Source organism: Panthera uncia, assembly GCF_023721935.1.
Source record: "Panthera uncia isolate 11264 chromosome B2 unlocalized genomic scaffold, Puncia_PCG_1.0 HiC_scaffold_25, whole genome shotgun sequence".
Taxonomy (NCBI): Eukaryota; Metazoa; Chordata; class Mammalia; order Carnivora; family Felidae; genus Panthera; species Panthera uncia.
In genome coordinates this window covers 21,479,207-21,496,124 of record NW_026057581.1, presented here as the reverse complement: position 1 = coordinate 21,496,124, position 16,918 = coordinate 21,479,207, and the positions used below count along the sequence as shown (strand labels likewise).

Sequence of the window (16,918 nt, the reverse complement as noted above, 5' to 3'; positions counted from 1 at the left end):
CCCACCCTGCAGCCTCCTACCCTACCAGTTCTGTACTGTCTACACCCAGACCAGCCACTCTGAACTACTCACCTCTCCTCAACCTGTCCATTGCATGTTCATGATTCTGTCTGTGCCTTTGCAGAAATGACCCTTCCCTCTTACAGGGTCAATCACTTCCTGTACATGCTGTGACCAAAGCTGGCGTCCTGCTGTGGTTGTATACAGCCCTCTCCCAGCAAGCAGATCGTGCATCCTCTGGATACCTCTTCACTGGACCATTTATACCTGTAACATACACTCACCAACTCAGCGTTGAAATGGAAGAGGCAAAAAGATATAAGGAATGCCCCTCAGCCAGTCCTTGTGTCATTTTGCCAGCTAGATGCACCCCTTGACCTTCACCTGCAAAAATCCTAATCATACTTTAAGATCTAAATCTAATCTCTTCTCCCCTGCTAATGTTTCTCAATACTAAGTTATTTACAATCTATGTCGTTCATTTAACATTTAGTGTGAACTGCTTTGTCCTGTTGGTATCCTTTCATATATAAATGTCTTAAGCCGCAAGTAGATGGTTATCTAGCCAGTCCTTCTTTATATTATTTTGGGATACTTGTTCCCCCTCACACCACCACTGAGCTGTGCACAGAACAGCCACTCTGTGAATATTTGTGTGTTGATCAAGCAACTCGTATCTTGTATCTTCCACAATGTCTGCCTCATCACAGGATAAATAATTGCTAATCAATTGATTGAGTTGGAAATGTAGCACTTCACCCACCACAAATCTTCTGTTTTGTAACGTGAGTCATCCACCAAAGTGTCAACACGTTTGGGAAGCTGCCATGTAACAGTAGAAGAGTTAAAGTTAGCTCTGTTGACTCTGGCTTGGCAGACTAAGCCAGGGAGAAAAATAAAACCTCTTCCAAATTTTCCATGCAACCAAAAAGCACAGAGCTTTGGAAATCTGTGCAAAATGAACCATTACTCCAAGTTTGTTAGAAATGTATGAGGATAGCTTGGAAGATCATGGAATCATGGAAAAGAATTGTTCAAGTATGGTTAAATTCTCTGTTATAGCATTACGAGCAGGGCATCATAAAAATTCATTTGTATGAAATGCAGGGCAGCTTAGGAGACAGGTTAATGAAGTCAAAGTGAGCCATCTGGGGAGGACGGGAAGCAGTCACGTCATACCCTCCAACAGTCTGCCACATGGGTGTCAGTGATCTGGTCTGGTTTTCGTTGTTGTCTTTTGTTTGTTTGTTCTAAATATAAATGTGAGTTGCCAACCTCCATTCCTAGTTATAGTCAACTAGGTTATTTGGGCCAACTCTCCTCGTCAATTTTTTTTTAATTTTAATAAAATATACATAACATAAAATTTACCATGTTCACCACTTTTAAATGTATGGTTCTGTGGCATTAAGTACCTTCATACTGTTTTGCAGCCATCACGCCATCTGCCGCCAGGTCTTTTTCATCTTCCCAGACCGAAACTCTGTCCCCATTAAACACTAACTCCCCCTCCTCCCTTTCCCCAGCCCTTCGCAACCACCCTTCTACTTTCTGCCTCTGACTTCACTACTCTAGGAACTTCGTATAAGTGGACTTATATGTTTGACCTTATGTGTCTGGCTTATTTCACCTGATATAATGCCCCCAAGTTTCTTCTGTGTTGTAGTATGTATCATATTAGGGATCCGTTTTTACAAATGAGAAGTAGAAACTCTGATAATTCATCTAAGGTCACTTTCTGTGTGGCCCAAAGTAGAGGCTATTTAATATTTAGGTACATAATTAATAATACTAATTGTTAACTATAAGCCTGAACTATGCTAAACACCTAACATATATTATTTTCATGCAGTTTCTTCAAAAAACCCTATGAGTTCATTATCTGTGTCTTAGAATGAGAACCTAGATCAGAAATGAAGAACTGGCCCAAGGTTAAGGTCCTCTAGCTAGGCCCTCGTGGCACTGGCTAGTCTAGATCTTGTGCCCCTCCATAAGAGATTCTATTAGATGATTTCCCCAAATCAATTTTCATATGTATATACATGCATGTGGGGGGCAGGAACATGGGCCATGCTCCCCAGGAGGCGAGAGCATGAACACTGTCCCTCCTGAGGAGCTTAGCATGAGACACTCATTGGGAAGTACCAGGAGAAGTTACAGGGATTGATGGAAATAAAACCCTGGGGGTGTTTGGAAACTTCCCTGAGGACTTGACAAGTGTTTGATGTGAAAAAGCATTTCTTGCCTGCAAAACGTGCGTCTCTGAGGAGCTCTTAAGTTGCCACCACGCAAGATGACTGGGAACTGGGGAGGGGGGCGGGGGAGGCAGGTTTGAAAGCAGCTCTACTCAAGCTGCACCCAGCAAGTTCCTTTTTCCCTGGCTCTGACTCTCCCTCCATCAAGGCCTGGATTGGAGTTGTCTTTCCCAAGGCAGTAACTGTCAGAGGCACCATCTGGTTTGGTTTCTTGTGACTGACTCCCAGGAACAGAAATCCCTCTGGGAAGAAATCGTAACCACAGCAGTGGCAGTGACAGGCACTGCTGATGCTGGCTAGCTAGGAACTGGGGTGGGGAGGTACCTCACTTAGAACGGCCCACCAGGGAGCGTTGAGCCTACGACCTACCATTCTGAGAATAAGAAAAGCAGACCTCTTAGTTCTGGAAAGTGTGGGGGTAAGGGATGCAGGGCTAGAAAAGCATAGTTGATGGAGAGGGGCTATAAGTTGTCCAGAGTGTCTGTTATAAGTCGAGGTCCACCTTCTACAAGAAGACTTTCTCAGTGGGCTCTACCAAGCCGTAATCCAACCTCATGAAGCCAATTCCCTTCCTTCTTGCTTTGATCATGAATATTACTAATGCATCTTGTGTTCATGCATTAGCCTGTCAAGAAATTGCCCGCCAGATCAGGGCCCCTTTCTCTTTCATTCCATGCAACTTGCAAATGCTGCTTGCTGGCTGGCTGGCTCCTTTCCTCTGCATGTGCATTTGCTTTAGAAACTTTTCTGTCCTCTGAAGTAACTGTTGGACTGTTAGAGCTGGAAGGGGGCCTCGAGCCCATTCAGTCCAGCCATCTCACTGGGGAGGCCACACAGATGTTGCTGGGGCTTGGACTAGGACCCGGGTCTCCTGCCTCCCACGCCTATATTCTTTCTTTACGTTAAACCAGTGATATCTCTTTCAGAGAAAACCCCAGAGCAGTTCATTAGGAAAGTGATATAGAATCACTGTATGCTGTCTTATAATCAGATTTTATTTTCTCCTCTTTTTTAGTGTATATACATATACTAAATATATACTATATATAGTATATTATATATATTTATGAAATATGTATGTATATATGAAATATTGTATATATGTATACAATATATATACATATATTATTATACCTGTCCTCCTCACTGAACTTTCCCAGCCACAGCTAACCAATGTGCTCATGCTACCCTTGGCCACAGGTCAGATTCCAGGCCCACAAAAGGAGATTTCAAAGAAGGATGTAAGAAATACAGGTCATCCTCCCCGTAGTGCCATTACTCTCCTGATGCATCCTGGGAATAGGAGAAGGAGATGGGACAGACTAGGGGTTGAGCTCTCAGGGCAGCAGCCTCCATCCTAGCAGGCTCCAGACATGCCCTACTCAGCTGGCACAACCCCAGGAGTAGGGTGGTGACCCTCACTTCACAAGGGGTTAAGTAAACTGCCCCAAGTCACACAGAAAGCAAAGGGCAGAGTAGGGACTACAACTCAGGTCTCTAGGTGCAAATTCTGGGCTCCTCTGCATTCCACCAGGCCCCTTTTCATTCTGTATTTTCAGGAGCAGCCTTGAACAGATACTTCCTTCCATTCTCCTTTTCCCATCATCCTGTTCCCTTGCCTGAGCCAACCCCCACCCCCACCCCCACCCCGTGAAAGCACTCTGCACCCTCCTGATGGTGCGCGGGACATTGCCTTGTGGGGCTTCCCACTGACCTTCTGCATGATACATGCAGGAGACACATTAAAAGTGAACAGGGGAATCCCTGTTTTCTTTACTCAGAAAATGGAACCCACCCCATGGCAGCACCTGGGGCAGGAATTTAGAAAAAGACAGTGACCTGAGTAGAAGAGAGTATACATAACCTACACCCATATCCTCTGTGCTGTGTATAGGACAAGAGAGATACGCATTATATGTGTGACATCGCACATAACCCATGATACTGGAAACAGGGAAACATCAGGTAGTTGTGTATCCTCAGAAGTGAATGAAAGGATCCAGTGTGAGGCTGACCCATGTGACAGACCAAATGGACATTATTGTGTTGAGTAGTCCCAGCACGCATAGGTGGCATCTGCAGTAACTGCTGGTGGTAAACGATCTACTCCAGGATGTGTCCAGTGGCCAAGAACATGAAGTAGCTGCTCTTGTCACAGATGGAAAAGCCAACCACTGTGGGTGTTGCAGGAGCTGAGCTTTGGCTGCATCCCATGGAAGGGTTTTATTTCACATTTGGAACCTGTCTAGTTGCCAGAGTAAACCAAGTGGTTGTGTAATAGAAGTAATCCAACCCTCACTAGCACTCAGACCCCTTGTCCCTTCTTTCCAGCGATGCTTGGTTAGCCCCACGTTCTTTCAGAGTCTATTGCTGGCACCCTGGGAACTGGAGCACAGCCAGTCACCTAGCAGTACTTTTGATACTTGTTAATTTTATCACTTATTTGGTCAGGAAGAAAAGAAAGAGCTAGGGCAGGATTCCTCTTAAACATGTCTGATTTCAACACTCCTCTACTAATCCAGACTCGATCATGCGCAGCACCCAAACATCCCCTTCCATAGGTTTAAGGTTAGTTAGTGCTTCGGGAGAAGGAGGCCTGAAAATACAGCCTCCCTGCCCACAGGTACACCCACCATGCAGCCCAGCGCTGCCACCTGCCCACAGGGGGCTGCCCCTCAGTTCCTGGGAGGGGGGCAGGCAGCCGGACACATAGGACAGCAGAGTTCGGTGCACCTTGGCAATCACACCGGAGCAGGGAACAGGACCCAAGGAGAAGTAAGTTTCAGAAAAAGTTCTGAGCCATGTTTCCAGCTTCATGAGCCAGGTTGGATCTCTGAGAATGAGAACTGAAGGGAGGCCAGGTAGGAAAACACAAAATGTGGGAGGCTGGTTAGAGCAGCGAACCACAGCATCGTTCAGCTCCTCTGTGCGCGGGCAAGCATGGGCCGTCCTGTGTCCTTTTTCTCACCAGAGGTAAGCCCCTGAGTAGGCAGGATGATCTGGATCCCTTTCACAGGCCCTGGAGAGCCCAGCCTCGTGTTACATGAGTAGTCCCACATAGATGCTCACGGGGAAGCACCAGAGGAAAGAGTCGTTTGCTGAAGGAGGATGTGAGGTGGGAGTGCCGCATGGCTGATTTCAATGCAGCACCAGCCCCATCACGGAGATAAGGGGAACAGTCCTCCACTCGGGCTCCTCCCGGGTTGCTGCAGGACCTCTGCAGACCTCTGGTCCCCAGATGTGAACCTGTTGGGTCAGGACTCCCCTCACTCGCTTACCTCTGTCCAGCTCGGTGCCTGGAACGCGCTGTCTGTTCAAGAACTGAATCAGTCCTTGAGTTAGACAAGTGATAAGCCCTTGAAGCTCAAACATTCTCAGGTTCTCAATCCAAAGTCTCTGTTAAAAATCCAAGCTCCAACCAGTGACCAACTCATTTCCGCCAATATCCTAATGCAGTGAAATTCCAGCACCAAAAGAAATGTTTAGACTCTTCTTCAGACTTACTGTAAGGAAATTTGCCCTCACAAACTCCATAAGGGATTCTCATTTCTTCTGCCTATGACTAGAAGCTATCAGGTACAGAAGAGAGAATTGTCAATGTAGTCTCTTCTCTCTTTCCGGGAAGGTTTCTTGTCTGAAGGCTGTGCCCACGTGAGTCTGGGGGGAAGGCTTTGGCAGCTTCACTCTGCCCAGCCAACTGTGGGTGGACAGGAGCTGCGACTGCACCCCTCCCCAACCCCCCTTTTATGCTCTCCCTGCAAGCCCTCTTGATTTCCCACCAGCTGTTTGGCTTTGCAACACGCCTTTTAATGGCCCCATAAACAGGAAAGACCTTTTTTTTAATTTTTTTTTATTTTTATTGTTTTTAATTTTATTTTTTATTTTTTAAAATTTATATCCAAATTAGTTAGCATATAGTGAAACAATGATTTCAGGAGTAGATTCCTTAATGCCCCTTACCCATTTAGCCCACCCCCCCCACAACCCCTCCAGTAACCCTCTGTTTGTTATCCATATTTAAGTCTCTTATGTTTTGTTCCCCTTCCTGTTTTTATATTATTTTTGCCTTCCTTCCCTTACATTCATCTGTTTTGTCTCTTAAAGTCCTCATATGAGTGAAGTCATATGATATTTGTCTTTCTCTAATTTTGCTTAGCATAATACCCTCTAGTTGCATCCACAGAGTTGCAAATGACAAGATTTCAGTCTTTTTGACTGTCAAGTAATACTCCATTGTATATATGGGAAAGACCTCTTAAAAAGCATCCATGTTCCAGGGATTCCCACTCTATGTCACAGTTATGCCTCATGTCTGGCTTGTTAGTCAAAGAGCAGAGCTAGAAAGGAACATGGGCTTACTCCATCTCTTGAATAGAAGGATTAAAGGCAATTCCCTTCTCAGTAGCTTGCAAGCCTTGTCACTTCTTAGGAAAAGTTAGGGTAGAAGGAAGAGGCTGGAGAAGGGAAAAGAAGACAAGGAGGAGTGTGGTGGAGTGCTCAGGCATGGTAGCTAATATTGGGCTCTGAAACCAAACTGCCTAGTTTCCTTGTGTGTATTTGTAATGAGGTGAAAATTAACCATTTTTGGGGCGCCTGAGTGGCTCAGTTGGTTAAGCGTCCGACTTCGGCTCAGGTCATGATCTCATGGTTCGTGGGTTCGAGCCCCATGTCGGGCTCTGTGCTGACAGCTCAGAGCCTGGAGCCTGCTTCGGATTCTGTGTCTCCCTCTCTCTCTGCCCCTCCCCCACTCATGCTCTGCCTCTGTCTCTCAAAAATAAGTAAACATTGAAAATTAACCATTTTTGAAGTGGGCGGGTCATTGGCAGTTAGGACATTCTCGATGTTAGGCAGCCACACTACCTACCTAGTTCCAAAGCATTTTCTTCACCCCAAAAGAAAACCTTGTGCCTAATGTTAACCTTCACACTGCCAGTTATCTTACCAGCAAAAGATGCGCTTATTTGGAAATGACAAGAATTACAATATGGAACAAGCCAGCTACAGCACAATCATAAGCAAATCCAATAAACACAAGCGAAGAATATTATTTTATAGAGAAGGAGGAAGTTGAGAGGGGTTGTTTTGGACAAAAGTTCATTGGAGAGAAGCAGGAGTTCAGGGTGATGGTGGTTTCTCACTGGCTGTGTTGCAGGAGTGGTTGATCTCCTGTAGGAGATGCAGTGTACATCCTTCCCTGTTGGGACCTGTAATTGACAATTGCTTCCTGTTGAGACTATTCTGTTGAGGTCTGTAACTGACACTTCCGTTGGAGTCTGTAGTTGACAATTCTTCTTGTAATTGACATTGAGTGGAAGGGCTCTCCCTCGTAGGCTCCCCTTCTAGCATCCCAGTCCCCTTTATTAATTTTCACACCATTAAGCAGTTTCTACCTGTACCTCCTTCCCCCACCCTCTGGCAACCGCCAGTCTGCTTTCTATCATGTGGATTTCCCTATTCTGGATATATCATGTGAATGAAATCATGCAGTATGTGATCTGCTGTGTCTGGCTTCTTTCACTTAGCATGTTTTGGGGGGTTATCCACATTGCAGCATGTATCATTCATTCCTTCAATGACGAAATAATATTCCGTTGTACAGGTCCACCATATGGCTATACCATATTTTGTTTATCTATTAATCCATTGACGGCCATATCCACTGTTTGGCTATGAAAATTTTCGTACAGGTCTTTGTTTGAATACATGCTTTCAGTTCTTTTGGGTGTATATACCTAGGAGTAGAATGGCTGGCTCATATGGTAATTCCATGTTTAACTCTTTGAGGACCCACCAAGCTGTTTTCCACAGTGGCTGCACGATTGCATTCCCTCCAGATTGCCTGGTTTCAAATCCAGCCCTGCCACTTAGTAGCTGTGTGAACTTGGGCAAGTTATTTTGCTCTCTCTGCCTCAGTTTCCTTATTTTTATAACCATGACAAGAGTGCTAGGAATTCAGTGGGGTTTTGATGCTTACATGTGAGTTAATGCCTGCAAAGGGCTTACGGTGGTTCCTGGTACATAAGAAGCACTATATCAACGCTGCTCTCATTGAGTGACAGTGAGGGTCATGGCAGATAAAAGGTTGAGAAGCTTTTTGACCACAAAAAGGCCACATTGGGTGGTATAAAAGAATCAAAAGAGCTCTAATTCAGATACTTGGAGTTGGGCACTGAGGGCATCCCTCCTCTTGAGAAATCCATTGTCTTAACCTGGTCAGTGACGAGCCATGAGACCCTTCAGGTCTGTGACCCTGTAGTTCTCGGGGACAACCCACTCCTCAAGGATGAGGAGACTCATGACCAATTGCCAGCTCCACTGCTTTCAGTCCTCCCAACAAGCAAATGAGGACAGGAGTATGTCCTACCAACTAAAATCTTCAAAAAGAAGTTTCTAGAAAACAAAACTAAATCTTCTTTCTCTCCCCAGTGATGTTAGGAAAAGGCAAAGCTGGTTGATTTTCAGTTGAAGCTACTGAATTATCACTAAATATTCTGCCAAATTTTATTTCTCTCAAATTATAAAATTAATCCATATGTTTATGATTCATTTACACCTCACTCATCAAAATGTTTTATAAAAGCTGTTTGAATCCCGGGAATCCTTCTAGGGGCCTTCTGGGAAGCATATAGAGACAAGTTGATAAATTTTTCCCATTCATCTTTGGTTGGGCATCCCAGCATGCAGAGTGGCCATATTACAAACTCTTCAGCTAAGTAAAAGATGCCTGAGTGAACCAACGAAAGCACATACCAACAGTTGCCACAAGGATACTTTTGCCTCACACTCATATAGTTCTTCATAATTTGCAGAGCCCTGTCCCTTTCTGACTAGGTCTTTGCAACAGATTGGAAAGGTTGATGGTGTAAGTGCTATGCTGTTAATCTCTTTCAACAGAGGAGAAACTGAGACCCAGGAAAGGTGTGTCGTGGCCCAGCTGCCACTGACTTGCAGGGGGCCTCTGTCTCCCTCACTGGCACAGGGAATTAGGAGGCTAGTGGAGGTGTCCCCTGCAGTGGGCGTAACTTGACATGGCTGTGCCCCCCACCCGCAGGAAACCATCACACCCTTGCACCATCACCAGGTCACTGACAACCTGGGCCCCCAGATCCTATCACCACACTTGTTCTAGTAAATGTTGGCATCATCTTCAAGCATCTATGATTCCTATGCCCTCCTTCTCACTCCTTAACTAATTTTTCCTCCTCTAGAATCTTCCACCTCTCAGAAACTCAGGATGTTGCAGCCTCCTTCCTTGATGATGTCAAATTGAAAAAAAGGCCTGTCTTCTGCACCTGGGGGAGGCAGTGTGGAGTCTTTCCAGTGGCCACAAGAGGCCCAGTGCCACTGGGCACAGTTGGGCTGTACTTTCACAGTGGAACGCTTCTTAAGGACCCCAGCAGGGCAGGCCTTGCCTTTCCAGCAGCAACGGAAGGCCTGTCCAGTATACCTGAAACACACAGGCACACCTGTGGAGAAGCACGTTCACAGAGCAGCCGCACCAGGAGCTGTGGCTTCACGTGTCTCTGTGAAGACTAAGTTCTGCAAAAGGCCCCCCACTACCTGGAACTCGGAAGCATGTCTGTATGGCACAATTGTCTCTATGCTTTCCATGGCCTGTTAGAGGTGCAAACAGAGTGATACCCCTCAGCCTTTTAGGTGGCTAGAGCCCCCAGAGCCAATCCCGGCCTTGTGACTGCAGTGTGCCTTCCAAATATGTTTTCTGTGACATGAGAAAGGTGGAGGCTTGCTGGCCTTGGCTCCTGACCATCTCTGCTTGGCAGAGTCCCCTGAGGAACCGATAAAAAGCCCAGAAACCCAGAGCCCACATCCCACCTATCCAGGGCTTGGCCCAGGAAAGCAGACTTGTAAGAAACATCCTGCCCAGGGAACTTGAATGCAGCTAGTTCAGTGGGAACCAGCATTCTTGATTATTCAAGTCAGTGGTCTCCCAACCACCACCTCTCAGGAAGCCTGTAAGAGGTGCAGGCTGTTAGTGATGGTGATGTCTCTGTCATACCATGCCAGTAGGCCCCGGATCCCATCCTATTCTCCTCTGGGGTTGATCTGGTCAGAGCTGGCAACACCGTTCCTACAGGCGGCAGGCACGTCTGTCCCTCACTTACCTGCCTTTCTCTTCCATTCTCCAGGACACACAAGACAAGCCACTGCTACCGAATCACCTACCGCCACATGGAGAGGACCTTGTCCCAGAGAGAGGTCAGGCGTGTCCACCAGGCTGTGCAGGAGGCTGCCGTGCAGCTGCTGGGTGTGGAGGGCAGATTTTGATGGCACTGCTTGGACCAGGCTGCAGCCTCTCGGGACTCCAGGATTTGTGAGGGAGAAAAGGATATTGTTTGTAGGCTGAGGCATCAGTCATGTTTTGATAAATGGGTCAGTTTTAGGACTTTCAGAAAATAAAAGATCACTCTTGAGAGACTGTTGACATAGCATCTGTCTTTTATTTGGGAAAAGAGGAGGGAAATGGAACGATAATATAAGAGTTCCCTCCTATTCCTTTAAGAAATGCTTTGCCCGTTGGCACTTAGTGTGGTTAATTGGTCCCTGGGTTCCATTAAAGTGTAAACACCAGGCATGATTTCTTGCCTGACAGGCTCTTCCACCCATGTAATAAGTGAAGCCACACAAAGGGATATCACAAACTCAAGATACCAGAAGATTGTTTGAATCAGCCTCCGTACTTACTTTCTTCTCTTCATTTTCTCCTTTGCAAAGGGTAGGCTTCAAACAGGGCACTAATGAAATGCCAGGACCCCCCTCAAAAGTGAAGGCAGTCACATGTCTGCATGGGGCAGCGTATTTCTTGCTTTTCATAAACCCGTGGCTCAGAGTCAGGCTCTGGCTTCACTCCCTTCTGGCCCACTGGCGAGAAAAGAAAGGAGCAAGAGGCTGGGAAGCACGCAGGGGCCAGGTCCTTGAATCCCTGCGAGTTTGATTGCCTAACAGGAGGCCTCTGCTTCCGGAGACGACCTTTAAGGAAGAATACAGGGCTTTGATGTTCCCCCCTTTCCATCCCAAGCACTTTGTAGTCTGCCTGCCTCGCTCCTGACCATTTTTAATAATCAGATTCCATCCCTGGCATGATGCTGGAGGCTGATGGACGACCACAAGGGCTGGAATAAATATTTGATGAGGGGTGGCCATTATCGGCTAGCAGCATGGGGGGTGGGCAGCTGCTCTCCAAAGGGGCCTTAATGTCATTTTACAGTGTTATTCATTTGTACTTTTCCTTTGGATTTTCAAGGGAATTAAGGGAGCAGTGCCCCAACTCCTGCACCCATGCATGGCATCAAACTGCTGTCCAGGGTCCTGAGGCCCCCTCGATGCAGTTACTAAAGCGGATAGATCTTGTGTGGAATGCACACCATGATTAGTAATAACTTCTTCAGGAGCATTTGCCAGCAGACCGTTTCCGACTAGCCTTAGGCTGTGTTTCAGAGAGCCATCTTCTCCCCAAGACCAGTTAGGCATTTATTAATATTCTGTAACAACCCAAGTTAGGTGGATAACACCCAGAAAATCACAGTGCCACCCCATGGCCCACAAATATTTGTCCAATACTGTGCTTGTGCCAAACCTTATACTCGGGCCTGGGGTAGGAGTGACATTCAGGAAGGTTCACAGAGGAGTTTTCTGAATGTTTCCTCTCAATACTCTATAATGTATATCCATTATCTAACATTTTACTAATGAGGTACTAAGGCCTAAAGATGTCACAGGACTAGACCAGGAACAATACCCTCACACTCAGGCCTGCCGCCTCCAAATTAGCACCTTCTGCCTACATAGACATTGGTTGGTGGTCGGGTCTGTGCCTCCCTCCTGCTCCTTGGGCCTCTGTTCTGTTCTAAGAACTCCAGTTGCATGAGCTTGTGCTGACCCCCTCTTTCTAATCTAGTGGGCTGACACTCACACCAAAGCAGACCCGCCCCATCCAGCTCTTGACTTTTTTCATGGTTCCCATAGGAAAATAAGTAATGAGAAAGGAAACAACGGGAAAGGTAATTTAATCCATAAGACGAACAGCACCTTGCAATTCAAAAACAGACAATTCTGTATAACGTAGAGCATGGTGACTAACACCAGCACCGTCACTGTGACCCTCCAGAATGCTCGGTTCCCTCCTTCATAAAATGGGAGTAATAATAACACCTACTACAGAGGTTGATTGTGAGGACCCAATGAGACCTCTCATGTGCTATACTTGGCATAGAACCTGGAACCTAACAAGCCAGCAGTAAATGATACCTGCTCTGATCATGATTCAGGTGGGAAACAGTAGAACCGTGGAATATTGCAACTGGAACAGCTCCTGGGAGCAGCCACATCTGCCCCTGAGTGTCTACACATGAGGACCCTGGAGTCCGGAGGGGCAAGATGGCTTCCCTGAGGGCATAACTAGTTACTGTAGAGCTGTGCCCAGAACTGGGCTTTCTGGAGCCGTTTTCCACAACACCACACTGAGTCAGGCATCCTGAGCATGACTTTACGTGAGAGGCAGGAAGGCTCAGGCTAGGGTTGCAGCCATGTCCTGGAGTTGAAGGCCAAGTATGCTTCAGGCCCATGCATCACTTATCCATGTCAACAGGCCTCTCAAGACGCCAGGCAGCCAGAGGTCAGCAGACACTGGCTACTCTGAAGGTCATGGTGATAAACTCTGTGACCAACTGCAGCTCAAGGGTGGAGCCATTTACCCCTTTGTCCCCTCCTTGCTTTTCCCTCTTCCAGATGAGTGACACCGTGCTGAACTGATTCCCCTGTGCTGTACCCTGTGACTTATCATTCCTGGAACCAGCCAGTCACCACAACACTGGCCCAGTGCTCCCAGCCATTGGCTGGTGGCCCGGTAGTCAAGAAAAGAAAAAGGAAACCCTTCGACACTGGATGTTCTTTTATTTTTTAAATTCATTTTCATGCATCAGAGGAAACGAGTGAACTCAAAGAATTTACGGCAGCCTCCAAATGCCCACACGTGGACTCTACTTACTGAGACACCCCAGTGGGCACATTGTGTCCTCCATTCTCATGCTAGGAGTCTTCCAGTCTTCACAGTGACTACTGTCACTCAGCACTTACAGGCTACGAGCCAGGGCCATCTGCCTCCACCCATCTGTAGGCCACGTAAGTATTTGCCTGGTAGTGGAAGCGTCACATGACAGTGACATTGATGTGGCTGATATCGTGGTGTTTTGGGCACAGTACTCCACCTTCATTCAGCTGTTTAGAGTGGGGACCGCTGTTCTACACAACTGATGGAGCCATGGAGTCACAGAAAGAGAGACCAAGTCCAGCCCTCATGGAGTTTATATGCTTCCTCTTATTCAAACCTCACAAGCCCCTAGAGCTGGTCCCATTATCTCCCATTTCCAGGTGCAAGATTAAGGTGCACAGGGAAATGTTACAAAACCAGCAGCACTGGAGAAGGTCCTTCTGACCCCCAGGCCTGTGCTCTTAACATTGCCTCCCACTCCTCCCTGTGCACCTGCCCAGGCACTGAGACAACAGTAGTCAGGGCTGGAGTTCATTCTGGACCACGGAAGAGGTGATGGACCACATAGTGGTGGAGACCTCACCTGCAGGAGCTTCAAGTTTCAGGATAGTGACAGAAGCTACAGACAAGCCACAGGACCTCTCAGTGAGATGCTAGGTCATCTGATGTAGGCTCTGGGGGCCAGCTTTGGGTTCTATGTCACAACCACTAGAAGCCGCTTTTTATCTTCTGATGCTCAAAACCTTCAATAGATTTATACATGTAGCCATTGCTGCTTCTGGACAGAAAGTCAGATTCAAGGTCACTTTCAGAGTCAAAAAGGTCAGCTCCTGAGTGACAGGGGAGAACCAAAACTGAGCAATCTAGGACCCTGTAAGGGCAATCGGTGCTCCCAGGAAAGTGTCCCAGCACTGGGATAGGGAGGAAATGTGGTTATTCCTGACCTCAGCAATTACTCAAGGTCGTGTTGACTCTGAGATTTCTGGGTGGCTTCTGTACCCAGAAATGCCTTACTGCTTTGAAAGCAGTCAAGAGAAAACAAATTACTGGTACTTTTTTCCTCCCATCCCTGAGCCCTGTGGCCATTCTCAGGAGGGGAGCGGTGCAGGGATGTTCCACTGGGCACAGGGCCAAGCCTGAGGCTGAGACCCAGGTCTAAACCCAGCTCTGCTCCAGGTGGGTCATCTAGCATCCCTAAGGCTTAATTTCCTCCACACTAAAACAAAGGTGGTAATCCCTGCCCTTCTTACTGTAGAGTACGAAATGAATGGCTCAGCAAGCACTAAGAAAGCTGTGCGTAAAACTCTCAAGTATTTCATGTTAACCTCACAAGAACTCTGAAAGTAATCACAGTATGTCTGCTTAGGGGTTGAACACATCAAGCCCAAGGCCAGGACCAGGCTTCTCTAGTCAGTGGGTAATAGAGCTAGAATTTAAGGCCATGTGTCCGTAAGACTAAAAAGCCTATGGCCTTCCACCATGCCACATCTGCCACATGTCTACCACGCACGGAAGAGGGATGAAAACACCATCACAGCACATTGCCCTCTGCAGCCGCAGCAATAAAACAAGGAACTCCCCCCTGTAGCCTTCTCTCTCAAAATGAAGGCTAGGGTGTGTGTGTGTGTGTGTGTGCATGCCTAATGTGGACACAAGCCTCATAGAGGGCTTGGTGTTCTCACCAAGAATCAAACAATGGAGGGGACGCCAGACCACACTGAGTTAACAGCAGAAATCAAGGAGGCCACTTGAGACTGGTTACACAATAAGGATCCATCCAGAAAGAGAATCAGTGTGCTACACCCTAAAGCAGCACTTCCCAGCCCATGTTCCCTGCCACACCCTCAGCTACTGGCCATTCCTGGGCAGGGTGAAGGTGCACCCGGGGCTGTGTACAGGTCATGGCTGGCCAGCCAGACAGCAGCACCTCGTCTTTCCCAGTCAAGAAAGGATTTTGGAAGACAATGTGTGGACTTGCCATTTTACAGGGAAAACTTTAAAGTCTATTTTTAACATCTTTTCACCTATCAAGAGTGAATTATTTGGGGTGTCTGGGTGGGTGGCTCAGTCAGTTAATCTTCCAACTCTTGGTTTCGGCTCAGGTCATGATCTCAGGGTTTGTGAGTTTGAGCCCCACATTGGGCTCTGTGCTAACCGTGCAGAGCTTGCTTGGGATTCTCTCTGTCCCTTTCTCTCTGCCCCTCTCTCCCTCGCTCTCTCTGTCTCTCTCAAAACAAATAAACTTTAAAAAAGAGTGAATTATTTGAAGTCATCTATACTTTATTATTAATAAGAAATAACTAGGGTGCTGAAGCAACTCCATGGAAAAAAGAAAGTCTTTTCAACAAACGGTTCTGTAACTACTGGTTATCCACATAAGAAAGAAAGAAAGAAAAGAATCTCGACCCTACTCCATACTTCACACAAAGAATAATTTGAGATGGAGCATAGAGCTAAATACAAAAGCCATAACTTGTAAGGCTTCAGGAAAAAAACATAAGGGACTATCTTTGTGACCTTGAATAAACAAAGATTTCTTAGCGAGGACACAAAAAAAACTAGTAAAGAAAAAAGTGATAAATTGGACTTTTTCAAGATTTAGAACTTCTATTCTTTGAAACACATCATTAAGAAAATGAATAGGCAAACCATAGATTGGGAGAAAATATTTGCAACCTGTATTTCACAAGGACTTATATCCAGAATGCACAAACAGTTCCTACGATTCAATGGTAATTTAAAAACAAAACAAAACAAAACAAAACACCCTTTGAACAGAATGAGTGAATATTTGAACAAACACTTCACAAAAAAGATTTATAAATGGCCAATAAGATGAAAAGATACTCAGCCCTATTAGCCATCAGGAAACACATTTATGAAGTGATCGAGCAGACGGAACTAATCTACAGTGGCAAACGCAGATAGATCAGAGGTTGCTTGGGCCTGGGAAGTGATTGACTGAAAGGGGCACATGGGGCATTTTTAGGTGATGGAAACGTTCCATATTTTGAGAGGAGGGCAGTTACGTGGACAAATGCATTTGTCAAAACTCATCAAACCATACACTTGAAGATCTGTGCCTTTCACTGCATGTAAATTATGTATGTACAGTAACAAAGAGAAAAATTGCCAAGCTGCTCTCACAGCCAAATGAATGCTACAACTCCAAAGCAGAGAAAGCTTCTCAGCTGTGTGGAAGCAAGGATTCTGGAAGACATGGGTAGAGAAGTGTCCAGAAGGATGCTGGGGGTGCACCTTGAGGTGCAACCATCTGCAGGAGAGGGGCAACACATGCTGGGGAGACTGGGTGAAGGTGGAGGAGTGAGGGTGCAAGACCACCCCACACAGGACACAGGCAAGAAGTGATGGAGCCCTCAATGCTGTCCTTGGAGCTGGGGTACGTTGGGCGACTGGCTGGCTGACTCAATGGCACAGAGAAGAGAAGGAGGGGCCCCAAGGGTTGCTGATAGAGCCTCTGGTTTAGCCATATAGCTTCTCCCCAAAGTCCTTCTGAGCTAGAGCAGCACGGTGACAGTAGCCATACTCCCCTGCTCCAGCTGGGGCATCAAGCTTACAACAAAGCACGTCCTGTGTCCATCTTCCACCCGGTGGGAAGCACCCAGGCATCACAGTGAAGCCCAGCAGCTGCTGA

General features: G+C 46.7%; 1 protein-coding gene across 9 annotated transcripts in view; it reads left to right on the top strand.

The window, feature by feature from the left end:
* FARS2 (phenylalanyl-tRNA synthetase 2, mitochondrial) overlaps positions 1 to 10,692 on the top strand; it is a 533,637-nt gene extending 522,945 nt beyond the window's left edge. For all 9 annotated transcript variants that reach the window (XM_049654909.1, XM_049654908.1, XM_049654906.1 and 6 more), the window contains one exon: positions 10,403 to 10,692. In XM_049654909.1, coding sequence (XP_049510866.1) covers positions 10,403 to 10,620 — 218 coding nt within the window. In that variant the 3' untranslated portion in view covers positions 10,621 to 10,692. The remainder of the gene's footprint in view (positions 1 to 10,402) is intronic.
* The last annotated feature ends 6,226 nt before the right edge of the window (positions 10,693 to 16,918 follow it).